This window comes from Passer domesticus, chromosome 2, assembly GCF_036417665.1.
Source record: "Passer domesticus isolate bPasDom1 chromosome 2, bPasDom1.hap1, whole genome shotgun sequence".
Taxonomy (NCBI): Eukaryota; Metazoa; Chordata; class Aves; order Passeriformes; family Passeridae; genus Passer; species Passer domesticus.
Genome location: NC_087475.1, coordinates 51,763,728 through 51,777,235, shown reverse-complemented (window position 1 = coordinate 51,777,235; position 13,508 = coordinate 51,763,728). Strand labels below are relative to the sequence as shown.

Sequence of the window (13,508 nt, the reverse complement as noted above, 5' to 3'; positions counted from 1 at the left end):
CAAGTCACTACTCTATCTGTAATTGCATGCTTTTGGACTTTCATGGGAGTTCTGACTTTAGAAAACATGACAGCCTTTTAATTTTTTAATGGTTTACACAGCCTCAATAAAATCTCCTTTCATGGGCTTCAGGAACGGGTAAATCTTCCAAAAATCAGTATTAAAAAGTAAATACAATGTTGAGACTTGATTTTAATAAAGAAAGGTCATATAAACAAGCACACGTTGTGGCCATATTACATAATTCAAGATCACACACAAGCAAGAGCAACCAAAGTGATTTTTGCAGGGTGCTACAAGGTTCTGTGGCTGAGCTGACGCTTTGTCATGGACAGCCTGGAACTAAATGACAACATTTTGGCTTATATCATTTGTAGTTTACAAAAAAGCTGGCTGGTGAATGTAAAGAGAAGGCAGACAGAAAAAGGGGTTTGAACTGTTCAGTAAAGTGGACTAATTAGAACAAAAGGCATTTTAATGCAGATATATGAAAAGCTAAGGAAGTGGCAACAAGTTGGGCCATCCTTGAAATGTGGATGACCAACTTCTGTGAAACAGTTAACTCCAGAAAGGACTTAAGGGGTTGCTGAGGAAGCATTAAGCAAAAGGAATTGTGAGTGTGATCTTGGAGCAAATCAGAGCAAATCAGAGCAAATCTTATCTCCACACACCACAGGTGAGATTGCTATCAGGCTGAAGGGAAGGGGAAAACCCCACAGGTTGCAAAGAAGACCAGAATGAGTACTGGAAAGTAAAAGAAAAATGTTTTACAGAAAGAAAAAATCCTTTCAATTTATCAAAAGGAAGACAGAGTGGTGACTTGCTTATAATAGCTCCCTCAGGAGAAAATCCCACACACTAGAGGATTCTTTAGTTAAGAAGGAAAAAGCATAACAAGCAGCTGTGTACTGAGCTCAAGCCAGATAAATTAAAACAAGAAATAAGGCACACAAAGTTTAACAGAGGAGATGATTAACTGTGGAACAAACCAACAAAGGAATCAGTGGATACACTATCTCTATTAATGTCTTCAGCTAAAGAATAAATGTCTTGTTGGATATGCTTTATCCAAACACAAATTATTGAACTCAATAGAGAGGTTGTTGGGTGAAATTCAAAGGCTTGTGAAATACAGGAAGTGAGAGTAGGTGATCTAATGGGAATATTTGCAAAGACTAATCTTAGCCTCAGGATACCAGTCTCCTTGGGTTACCTTTTCAGTCAATAGAGAGTTGCCTTTAGAGAGCAATTCAGAATAACTTCAGTGCTCTCTTTGCCCCTCTCCACTGAGAGCTTCCCTCTCTCCACTGACTGCAGAGAAAAACAGAGGTTAAAGGATAGTTGAAATAATCTGGGGTTTGTTTTTCTTTTTCTACAAAAATACCACCACCATAAAGTATAAAATTGCAATTTCATTAAATATTTGGGAAAGGGCTTAGTGGGTGTGTGGAGTACAGGGACCAAGATGGGAACAGCTCTCTTTTCACTCATTAACCCCTGATAAACTAATCTGATTATACTGGGAGCTACACGTTTTTCCTGAAAGATTGTCATCTATAGAGAGAGGTTGAAGATTAATATGGTACCTCTATCCTACCCTCTTAAATATCCTACTTTAGGAAATCTCCATCCTTCCACCATTCCCCTCTCCATTTGGAGAACAAAGAGCAGAAAGAGATTCAGAAACATAGTTGGTGGACAGAAATGACCTCCTCACCAGAGGGCAGCTAGGACTATTCATCCTGCTTCTTTTTTCTTTCTATTTTCACTGCTGGAAGCAGTAGGAGTTGTCTTAAGTCTTGTGCAACCTACCACATCTAATAAAATTGACTATTTATTTGGTGTTTATTTTAAACATGATGCTGCTATGTTATGGGTACATCCATGGGTATATTTTCAGCAGGGGAGGTATATCTTCCTACACTAGTCTATGTACCTTGAGTGTGCCTTCTTGTGTTAAACACTGCAGATTGCTGAGTAACCACGAGAAAGTACTTAAACACGCAAAAAAGAGAAAAGCCAAAGTGACTACAAACTACAGTGGGTGACAGAACTTCCTTCAGTGCAGCGTGTAAGACAGTTTGTGTAAATTATATTCCTCTGAATGAAAGGGAAAAGATGCCACTACCCATTTGTCATGCTGAAAACTCTCTCTTCTGTGGCTATTTTACTACTACTATATCCCTTCTTAGCAAAATTTAAATACAAAAATACAAAATGTTAAGTTCTCAAACCTCAATTCTCTCTTCTATGAGCCAAAGTCATGCAATCAATAGCACACTTTCTTTTATTCTTCCTTCTTCTATTTAAAATGTTTATAATATAAATCAAAAGGTTAAATTGCACCAGTCCTTCATTAAACTGGAAATTGATTCTAAAATACTATTTATTAGAATCCATACAAAACTAATAGAGGGATATTTTACAATGCTTCAGCAGTGGTTGCAAATGTTTGCCTGCCATCTAGTGGAATATGCAGCTGTTTCCAGTAATACTTCTATTTATTCTCCTACTTCTTGTTTTACAAATATTGGAAAGGCTTAAAAAATTATTGACATGAACACAAAGACCATGTATGATAACAGTACCCTCTCAATAAAATTATTAAGCAGAAAACTTTAATTGTTGCACAGACAAAATAGTATTTTTGTGAATATCGAGGTATGTAACACAAATCAGGTTCTGTCTGCTGATCATCTCAGATGTTGGGCCAAATAAAGATAAAGCCAAATAAGTTGAAATTACAGCAAAGCACTGCCTGTGTTTTTTCCGTAGAGATTTTTTGCTAAAACTAAAAACAGATGCCAAATGGGACTTGGACACATCACAAGACAGCAATAGCAAAACAGAAATAAAAGGTGTATTTTAGAAGAGTGAAGGCTATCTCTGATATTTATGTGATCTTTCTACAAATACTGGCATACATATACCAATGCATTGGATACCTACACTGCACAATAAAACATTATAGAACTGTTTTAGGGATACCTAAAAAAAGATGTTTGTGCCCTAGGACACAGAGCAGATTTGAGCCTGCAGGGTATTGCACAACTCCACTTTCTCTGATAGTTGTGCACATATGATGACCAGTCATCAAAACAGTTTTATCAAAACCATTTCCAGCAGAAAAGTCAGTCTCCAAGAAAACTATTATTGAATAGTGCCTGCTTATCTTGAGGAAATATTGTAGAAATGACTGCTGAGAAATTGGAAAACATTGGAGCCTGACCCTCTCTAATGAGAGAATTAAAATTGAGGGGAGAGAAGAGAGGAAAATAATGAATTGTGGCAGATGTAGTTGTCAGAAAACCTAGCTCTCCGAAGATAAATGGAAGCACAAGACATAGAAAAAGAAATTATAAAACTATACTGAAGGAGGTCTTTGGAATTTTAGTAAAATAATTTTCCTTTTTATTTTAATAACTGGTTTTTTGAAGTATTTAGATAAAGGAAAACAAAACCTATTTTAACTAGTGTCCTCCCATATGAAAATGAAAGGATTTTCTCAAACAAAATAATGTTTTTATTTCTCCCATTCAGCCACAGTTAAGATGAACAAAGTCCATATTTCCTGTTGATTTATGTGCTCTATTGCTATTTTCACTAACTTTCATGAAACTTCACAGGGTCAATGCAAAATCTGGCCCAATGTGTCTAAAAAAGGAACAGCTGATGTGAAGTTATCTGACGAGAGCAGACAGTCAGCCACTGATGGACAAAGGTTGATGGCTTCATTACTGATATAATGCTTACCAGTGAAATGCATAGCCTGAAATACCATGCTAAAAATGCAGGCCAGATTATCAGTCTGTGTATGCACCAGAGTTATATTTCTGTCTTCAATGAGTGAAATGTTTATGGCACGTAAAGATAAATAGCTGTGCATGTACCTTTAGTTGTTCTTGTACCTGTAACAGATTTTACCTGAAGCTAAACAAAACATTCATTTTTTAATTAAAAAAGTACTTGTTCTGAAAAGAGCCTGAGTTTTTCTTCAGTCTGCATGTCAGTATATCCAATATCTTACACAACTGAAAGTGTATCCTGAATTTTGCCCAAGAAAATAGTAAGGCTCCTCTTTACATGTCCTAGGAAATGATTGTCCAGATGTTTTTTTATCTTTACTTCAAAATGTGCAAGACCAGTGTACAATTCTTCTTTAAATCCCTCACTGAATCTTATATATGCCAGAGTACTGTATTAGCAAAATTTTAATATTTTTCCTTAACACTGATTTTGCAGCACTTATGTACCATGAAGTCTCAGTATTTATGTGCATATTATTTAACATCCTGGGGTTTTCACAGATGTGAATTACAAACAGTAAATAACTACCTGCTGCTTACTATAGGCTTTGAATTCAATACAAGTTTGCTGGTCACAGGAATGAGACTATTTCTCTGTCTTTTATTAGTTGCCCCCTCAAAAAATTATAATTAATCCTGTTCACACCACATGCCCCTATAAACTGGCTTGGAAGGAAAACCAGGGTGTGTACCAAGCAGCTTTCTAAGAATGCAAGATGAAATGACATGAGGAGCTTTTCCAGTAGCCCAGGAAAGTGGGATGGAGTGAGAGCTGATAACTCAGCTCCTTCCAGTCACATCCTCACCAGCTACAACAGGCAGCAATGCAGGAGGGGGTTGGCAGCCTTACTGTCTTACCAGCTTCAAGGCCAAAATAATCAAAATTAAATTCAGGCTGGGATGTCCATCAGCCTCTTCACTGTCCTCAGGCCTCCTTTCTTCCTAAGGGTTCCTCCTGATGCTTCCTTGGGTAACCACAGTACAGCCTGGCATCATCTTCTTCACTCCTTCATTTTCCATCTCCTTCACTGAAAGTTAAATTTGAGCATTAAACTCCCACTCACCTACATAATGACACCACTGAGCTCTTTCAGAGATCCATTTTCATGAGCCAGTCTCTTTATAGATGTGAAAATTGGAGGTGAAAAAATAAGAATATTTATAAAGTGATAATAAAAGTGCCTAGACTCAATATATTCCAGATTTCCAGTGCAGATAATTAATAGTTGTGGTGTTTAGGTTTTTTTTGATCAGGGAACAGTTAAATATCTTGGAAACCAGGCTTCCATTTATCTTACTGACAGAAACATCCCTGATAGTCATCCTAAATATTCCTAATTTTCTTCACATTACTTAGAGCTGTTTTACACTGCCCTTCACAGATTCTGCAGTCAAAAGGAACTGCTACAGCCAGCCTCTCTGACACTCTGCAGGGAGGTATTGTAGACTTCGCCCCAGAATCTGGATTAAAGCATGTCTCTTGGAATTATTTTTAATTTCATTTTAACAACATCAAGCAGTAGCCAGTTGTCCTTTCCCTAATACGGCATGTCAAAGTTTAGCTACTTTCACTCCTAGGAAGCTGTGCCTTACTTTTAAGGTTTGATTTCTCCAATAACACTTACTGAATTTGGTTTTCTCTGTAAGGTTAAAAAACTTCCCCACAAACTTCCTTTATGTTCAGGGCATAACTAGGGTCATCATGTCTCCTCCCAACTTCTCTGAGAACCTGCACATCCCCTGAGTGCTTTGAGACCTTTTCAGGCCTGCTCTCCCATCCCTAAAGAGTTCTATGGTTTCATTTAAATTATCCCCGTGCCTTCTTGAAGTATAAACAGTGGATCTGGAAGCAGTACATAGACAGCACTATGGTTTTACTTCACTATTTCTGCTTGATGAAGCTATTTTCTGTAAAAAACCAGTCTGTAATAGCCATTTCCTCTCATTCTGTCTCTTGTTACTTGACTTCATCTTACATCCTTTGCTGATACAATCGCAAATTTATAAATTGGATATTTGCTGCTATGTGAGATGACTAGTCTGCAACACTGTCCTTGCCCTCACTCCCTTTACAAGTTGAAATTACTTTGACATACCCTTCATTCTTTGAAACCTTGTTTTCAAACTTGAATTCAACAGTAACAGTTGTGTCTCAGAGTTAAATCTTCAAAGTTAAGTAAGCTACCAAAATCCCATCACACACAGTAATGTAAAGCCCCTCAGTTCAGCATTAGAGCTCTTTAAAGCAGGTTGTCTACAGCCATACTTCATCATGGGTCAGTGCTGAGTCTTAGGTTATTGTCATTTTTTGTGCCTTTTAATTTACAGTATATTAAAATAATAAGGACTGCAGTGTTTCTATAGCATGGAACTATGAGCATGTAAAAGCAGATGGGATGTTTGAAGGTGCAAAGTATTGGGGAAGAAGAGAAGGCTCTGCGAGCAGCCTGCTGGGAGCAGTCCCTGGTAAAGTGTGCCAGCAACAGTGCACAAGTTAAACTCAGAAGGAACTAGTTGATTGAATCAAAAAGCAAACCAGTTATTTGCTCACCTAGAGAGCAGCAGGAGGGAAAGAACATTGGGGATCCTGATAATTACCAAGCATGCCATGCTGTCTGCAGGGCTAGATCCATAACTGTGCTTAAACTCTCACAGTGAGAGTTGCTGTATCTTGGTGGTGTAAGAATGATGCACTTTATTAACAAGCACTGAAAAGGAATGAAAATAAATGGTCAGCTTCTGCCTCAGGTCACCAGTTGTCCTTTGCAGTCTTTGATGCATTGTATGCTGCATGACTTGCTTATAATTAACCTTGAAAAAGGAATAAAGCAACAAATTTCCCAATGATAAAATTAGTGATGGTAGCAAGACTACTAGCAAACTGTGATGGACTGGAGAAACACATGGAAGATTGATTAGGAAAAAGTGGCAGATGCAATTCAGCACAAACAGATTATACACATGGATATAAATAATCATAGTTTCCACATATGAAATATGTGAATATATTTATATGAAATAACCTCTGAGCTTATCAGTCTACTAAAGAGCGAGATCCTGCAGTTACCATACATAATGCCATGAAAACAGCTCAACATTCAGATCAACTTAGAAAGGCAAGTCAAATATTAGAAAGTACTAGAAAAGGAATAAGGAAAGTAATCAAGCAGATTATTACTTAGCTGCATGGCTAAACTTGTGTCCAGTTTTGGTTCCCTTCTCAGAAAATAATATATGAGACCCAGAAAAGTTTCAAAGGACAGTAAATACAGAAGCTATTCCACGCTTTTGGTCACTCAAATGCTAAAGCATTTCTGTTTAGAAGACAAAATTTAAAGGTGACTTACATATCTGCAGAAACATGGTATGGTAATAAAAGTTTACAATGCAAAGGACATTAAACTAGTGAAAATCAGGCTCAAAATGAACAAGAAGTAGCAATTCTTTATGCAACAGACATCAAGTGATAAAGGCTGCTGTTATTCAGGAAGCATATATAGTCCAAAGGAAACTAGACAACTACTGGAAAAAATAGCATTGAAAATTATTAAATAGACAAACCATATGATGTTCAGGAAAGCCTGGAATAGAAGACATTTAGAAGCCAGGAGAACACAGAAGAAAAGCAACTAAACATGCTTGCATTGTTCTTATCCTTCCTGAGGCAGCTGCCTTTAACTACAAAAGAAGCTATTGTGTTAGAAAAAACAACTTTTGTCAGGACCTGTATAGATATTCCTATGTTTATCTTCTCCAGAGGTCCAAGAGCACGTAAGTAAGGAGCACAGAGGAGAAGCATGTGCTGTTTGCTCAGCTTCTTAGTTAAATGTAGTAGAAGGTGATGTGTGTTACAAATGCAGCCAAGACTTCTCAGTCATCACTGCCAAGCCTCATCACTCATGTTCACATAGTGGGGATGCTATTGAAGTGATAGACTTACCTTGAAGTCCCAATATCTCCAGTATGAAACTTCCTACTGAGAGATTTTCTTTTTTATTTCTCACCAGGAGGAAGAAAAAAAAAACCTTTTTGTATTTGTTATGGATGGTACCCCAAACCTAAAGAAGTCAGGAGTTCTCTTATACCACTTTAAGAAAGAACATGTTCTCCCTTTATTGGTTACCATTAGGTAACCAATGTTACCATTTAGTTCCATGTAATAATGCAAGCAATGCACTTTTAGTTTTATAGACACCAAACTGGGGTTTTAAATGTCAAAGACATGCCCTTCTTCTGTAATTCTGCAGGACAAATGGTCTACTAGAAAGCTTACCAATGGTAAAATGGTAGATGCAATTTACTGGACAGTTCAAGAATTACATATAATTTTATAAATTATGTATAAATTGTCATTGCAGTTGCAAGCTGGTTTTAAGCATTTCAAGGACATTGAACCCAAACCAAAATCAAGCTACCAAGTTAGAAAAAAATCTGGAAATACATTAAACTAATCAATAGAGTGACATTCAAGGAAAGTCATCAGACTTCCTGTATTACCCAAAGATTTGGCTGTAGAGGAAAAGGAAATGCAGCAGCAGAAACATATATTCTAATTGAGCCTCATTATTATTTTGGGTACATTTGCTATAGTATACAGAAAATTTTCAGAGTTTAAGTTACACAAGGGAAATCTCATAAACTGAGAAGTCATTCCTGAGACCAGCGAGAATGCTCCCCAAGCCTTTTCTCATTTTTGACATATAGTACTGAGTCTAGAGAAAATTAAGAGAGCTAATTGCTCATTTGTGCTGATCTGACCAGGACTTTTCAGGATATTTTACTGAATTTTCAGATTTCCAAAGATAAATTTCATTGTTGATATCGTTTCATACAGGTTACAAACATTTAAAGTCCTTTGTAAATTGCTGCTATGAGTGTGCAAAATTAAACCACTTAAAAATTCCCTAGCATCCTCCCGGACTGATGTTTTGGCCAAGCTAACTGGAAATAAAGGCAAGTGATTCAGTGCAATATAAATATTTTTCTATTTTCCTTGTTAGCAATATGAAGTATTTAGCTTCCTTTATTGCTTTTTGTAGAGCTATGATCCAGAGTGTATATGATGTAAACTCTTCAAGTAAAAAGAACTTTTTATCTCTGCACAAATATAACTTTGGCTCAACTAAGATTCCAGGTTCATTTCCAAATGTGCTTTGCCCTGTTAACCCTGCAGGTTGCTTTAGGTCTTGTTAGTGCTACACTCTGAAAACAGCGTAACAAAAAAAAAATCAAAAGCCTCTAAAAAACCCCCAAAAACTTACACAGCAGCAGATGAAGAACACACAAGAAACCATCTCCTTATAAAGTAGAATTCCTGGGTGCAGAGATACTTACTGGACATTAATACTTGTTTTGGCATCAGTGAAGGTTTGCAGTGTTAAATGAGAAGACATTCCTGTACCAAGCAGCTGTTTAAGACTTGTTTAAGCATCAACCAAATCGGATGCTTCTCATGTATGCACTGACTATTGCATTGCAGTAACAATACAGCATTAATATTTTAATATTAATATTTTCAGTCAGAAAAGGTGTGACAAATGCTCTCTGTGAAACATTCCGTCATCTAGAATTTAAATTTACGTATATAGCTACATGGACAGCTGAAGAATTTTTACCCAAGTTAAATTTTCCCAGCAATTGGAATTGAAATCAAAAGCACAATTCACAACCTACATTAAAAAATGCTTTATTTATTACTTTCAGCTTGAGACTTAAGTTACTGCCCTTGCTCTAAAATAAAGTCACTATGGGCTTCATTCCTCTCTGGACCATAAAGCAACACTAAAATTGCACATGTAGCTTTTCACCAAAGCAAAAGATAAAACCCATGACATACTACCACTTCTAAAGATGCATTAACAAAACTACACTCATTCTAACAAAGTTTGTTGGTACACACTAGTAAATTCAACAAATGTACAGTATCTGGCGTGATTTTAAGTGTACAGGACGCCAAAGAAAAACAATTGCACTATGTTCAAAATCAGTTCACAAAAATACCAATAATATTACTGGTGAACTTTTTAAAAACTTTTCAAAGCTATTATATACACCATTCTTCTGAAAAGTATTACAGAAGTAGTCTGAAATCTTCACATACACTTATTTCAATTTTTCTTAATAGTGGCAATCTTCAGAGCTCCTGGTAAGTTTCACTTGGCATTCTCATGCAGATCTTCTCCCATGTCAGCCTGTCATATTTTCAGCAGCCTAGAATAAAAAAAAATTATCCAAAGTCACCAAAAGACACATCAAGTAGATTAAATTTAATCTTTTCTTGTAACTTTTTTAATTACCTAGAGAACTTAGGGGTCTAAAAAAAATCTATTTAGGAATTTTTTTCTAATGAACATTACTATTTTCTAAAAAATAATGCTGTCAACTGCCATTACCCTTTACTAAAAGAGCCACTGCTGTTTACTTGTGCTACATCCTGTATCTGAGCAGCTTTTATCTTGTACATTTTACCCTACTACTTTCAAGAAAGGCTCAAATGCATAAATATAGCTACCTTTGGAGTTTACTTCATATAATTTATGGTAATTATTACCTCATCCATATAGATTAGTTATTGACACAAAACTCAGAAGAACGACACTAATCATAACTGCATAAATCACACTACCAATTATTTGATTAAGAATATTAGTATTTTTATAATTGAATAACTACAGTCAACAAAGCACAGTTGTTGAAGAATGACAGTGGTAGATTTCATACCACTTGTGGGACAAACAGGGAAAGGAGAGGAACAGGAATGGGAAACCAGTGAAAGCAATGGAAGAAGTAAAACAGCCTCAATTATTTATATACACAGTTAAATGCATATGTAAGCACACATTTAAGCCTAGACACAAATACAAAATGTGCATGAGCATAGAAAAATGTTAAGTTGAAAATAAAGTACGCAATCTTCCAGAAGAGAAGCAAGATATAGGTTTCCCCTTTCAACTCTCAAAAATAGGCAAATATAAAGTGCAGTAGTAAAAATCCTGACTGTGATGTTTAGGTAGACAATAAAGAACGAAAATCCTTTAAAATGCAAGTGAGATTTTTTTTTGCCATCTACTAGTTGAACAGGGAAATACACATATATGAGAAGCCCTATATCATGAAATCCTCTCTTTCTGCTCTTTGGAAAGGTTCAAAGCAATAGGGGGGGTAAAAGCAATATGTTAAGATCATGTTAACAAGCTGCATGTACATGTTTACAAGCACTGCTGCATACTCTTAGATCTGAGGTTGTAGAAATGGGGTGATATTTGTTAAAGGATAAATCCATTTGTGATATTATGCAGGTAAGGGGACAAACGGTGACTATAATAAAAATTTGTGAGTTTTGGTTGTGGCCTATTTCTTCAGAAAAATAAGTATATTTTATTTCTACAAAACATGCCATTTGTACCATTTCATGTACAGTTGTAGTCATTGCCTCCTCTATTGAACAGCTTATTTCCTTGATTCAAAAATGAGTCATATCAAAGTACAATCTACAAACTGAAGTATAGCAAGTTCCATGTGCATCTGACTCTTAAAAACAAATGTATAAGCTTTTTAAACTAGAGCATTACCTTTAGAGCTTCTGTGGCCTTACGCAGCTCTTTGATAACAGAAGATAAGGCTTCTGGGTTTATCCCTTGCTCACACAGCCGCACACAAATAGACAACGTCTCCATATCCAAGCCAGTGTTTAATATTCTTGAAATCTCAAACAGAACTGCAACAGAAAAAAATGAAAGCATTTTAGTTCCTACAGACTAGGAAATTTCAATGATCAAGATTGTTCTTCATCAACATTTGGATTCTACAGCACTTCTACAGTGTGAACATGGCAAATGTCCATTGCTATTTGCAACAATATTTATGCTCAACCATCCAACATAAGCTAGAACTACAGCTTCTAACATAAACACCATGGTTCCCTGGTTCAGGAAATTTAATACTGGATAATAAGTTTTGAAAAAGTAATAAAAATAAGTGAAAAATTCAACAATTAACATGCCTCCAATTAGGTAAAATGTAGGCTATAAAAACACTCTGTGCTTTTGGACTCCAGACACTGATGAAGTCCTTTCTAATCTTTAGGTGTTGAGGCAGTGTCTTTGGCAGAGAGATGTAGCAGCTTCTCCAAAACAATTCTGAGCTCTTAACAACTTTGCAGACAACAACTGCTAAATGTCTGTATCTATCCTAAATAAAATGTATACATAGTTACACAGGAAGCCTGGGCTCCTATATCTGAAGATTAGTGCACTTTCCATATCAGTTCCCAAAAGCCTTACTTTAAATCTGCCAGTTGTCCCTCCTGTCTAAATCACCCCTGTAGAAGTGGAAAGAGTGAAGTTGTCGAGTACAGCTACCAGAGCTTATATTCTTTGTCCTTCCCAAAGAAGTCACTCTCCATCTGCACAAATGGTTTTACCCTCTTGAAGCATCAGAGGAGCCATAATGGTCCTGCTAGTCCTGCCTTGACTCCAGCAGCAGATCAGAGCATGAAGATCAGTGGCTGAAATGCTAATTTTTACACCAGCTCAACTCATGAATGTCTGTATTAAAACAAAACCTTTTGTGACAGCAGCTGTAACTTCAAGAGAAGGGAAGATGCTGAGAAAATAACAAATTCATAGCACATAGTACTATGACCTGAACATTCTCTCTAGCCTCTACTCCCTCATTAGGGCATTTTCAGAGAAAGGCCCCACATTTAACAACCCTCAACAGATTGCCTGGCTGCTTCCCACTCTGCATATAAGCTTTTGGTACAGGCATTTTGTGGTGTTCCAGAGTTTCACACTACACTGAGAACCAACTCCAAAACATGCCAGCTTTGATTCCTCACGGTCAGGCTGAAAGTGAGCACCCCAACTTCACTCACCTGCTCGTATTTCTCAGGGCTTATCAATCCCAAATATTTCCCAGTACCCCTTCTCTCACATTCCCATCCCACAACAGCGCCTGAATTTGGGGTTTGCTTTTTTTTTTCCCCACATATCGGGCTCTACTTCAGTTCTGCAGCACTGACCATCGCCCTCAAAGCTCTCACACTGCAGTGCAGTTTGGGTGGTTTTGAGGTTGTTTTTTTGGAGAGCACTGCGGTTTCCTGACGGGAGCCGCGAACAGGAGCCGAACGCGGGGGTTCGGGTCCGCCCAGGGCCGCTCCCTCCTCTCCCGCTCTCCCTCTCCCCGCGCACTTCCAGCCCCCGGCTGAAACCCGGGTCGCGCCATGAAACATCACACATAACGGGAAACAAGAACAAATGCACGTGTAAACACACACACAGACATAAATATATACAGAGACTAAAAACCCCTCGTATTCTATGCTAAATACCTAATTTTAAAATATAAGCAAAAGCATAAAAAGGAAAAGCCACGTCAGGTCCAGAGTCACTCGCTCCGCGGAGGCTGAGCTGTTTCACGAAGTAAAACAGAAACCGCCACACGCCGCATCTTTCGGCAGCCGCAACCCGCGCCCCTCTCCCCAAGGGGCCGGGCGCTCCCTGTCCCCCGCATGCCGCGCTGTCCCGGGGCTGTCACGCACCGTCCATGGTCTCCCTCACGGCGTTCAGGCTGGCGGCGTTGCTCGCCATGGCGACCCCGCCGCGCCCGGAACCGGAACGCCCCGGGCCCGCCAGCCCCACGTGACGGCCCGGCGCCGCGCGAGCGCGGCGGGGGCGGGCTTGCTTTGAATTCGTGCGGCGG

The 13,508-nt window shown here is 37.9% G+C and overlaps 1 protein-coding gene across 1 annotated transcript; it reads right to left on the bottom strand.

Annotated features, from left to right (window-relative positions):
- Positions 1 to 9,476: 9,476 nt before the first annotated feature.
- Positions 9,477 to 13,497, bottom strand: MZT1 (mitotic spindle organizing protein 1). Its single transcript, XM_064408600.1, has 3 exons — positions 13,348 to 13,497; positions 11,378 to 11,523; positions 9,477 to 10,016 (listed from the first exon to the last, which is right to left on the bottom strand). The coding sequence occupies exons 1-3, from the start codon at positions 13,394 to 13,396 to the stop codon at positions 9,993 to 9,995; spliced, it is 219 nt and encodes a 72-aa protein (XP_064264670.1). The 5' UTR covers positions 13,397 to 13,497; the 3' UTR covers positions 9,477 to 9,992.
- Positions 13,498 to 13,508: the final 11 nt, after the last annotated feature.

What these genes read in the sequence shown, in the direction of transcription:
- MZT1 (XM_064408600.1), bottom strand. Translation starts at nt 13,396, where the DNA reads ATGGCGAGCAACGCCGCCAGCCTGAACGCCGTGAGGGAGACCATGGAC. An exon ending in CGTGAGGGAGACCATGGACG is followed by an intron (nt 11,524 to 13,347) that starts GTGCGTGACAGC and finishes TTTCTGTTGCAG; the next exon opens with TTCTGTTTGAGATTTCAAGA. An exon ending in AGGCCACAGAAGCTCTAAAG is followed by an intron (nt 10,017 to 11,377) that starts GTAATGCTCTAG and finishes TTTTTATTCTAG; the next exon opens with GCTGCTGAAAATATGACAGG.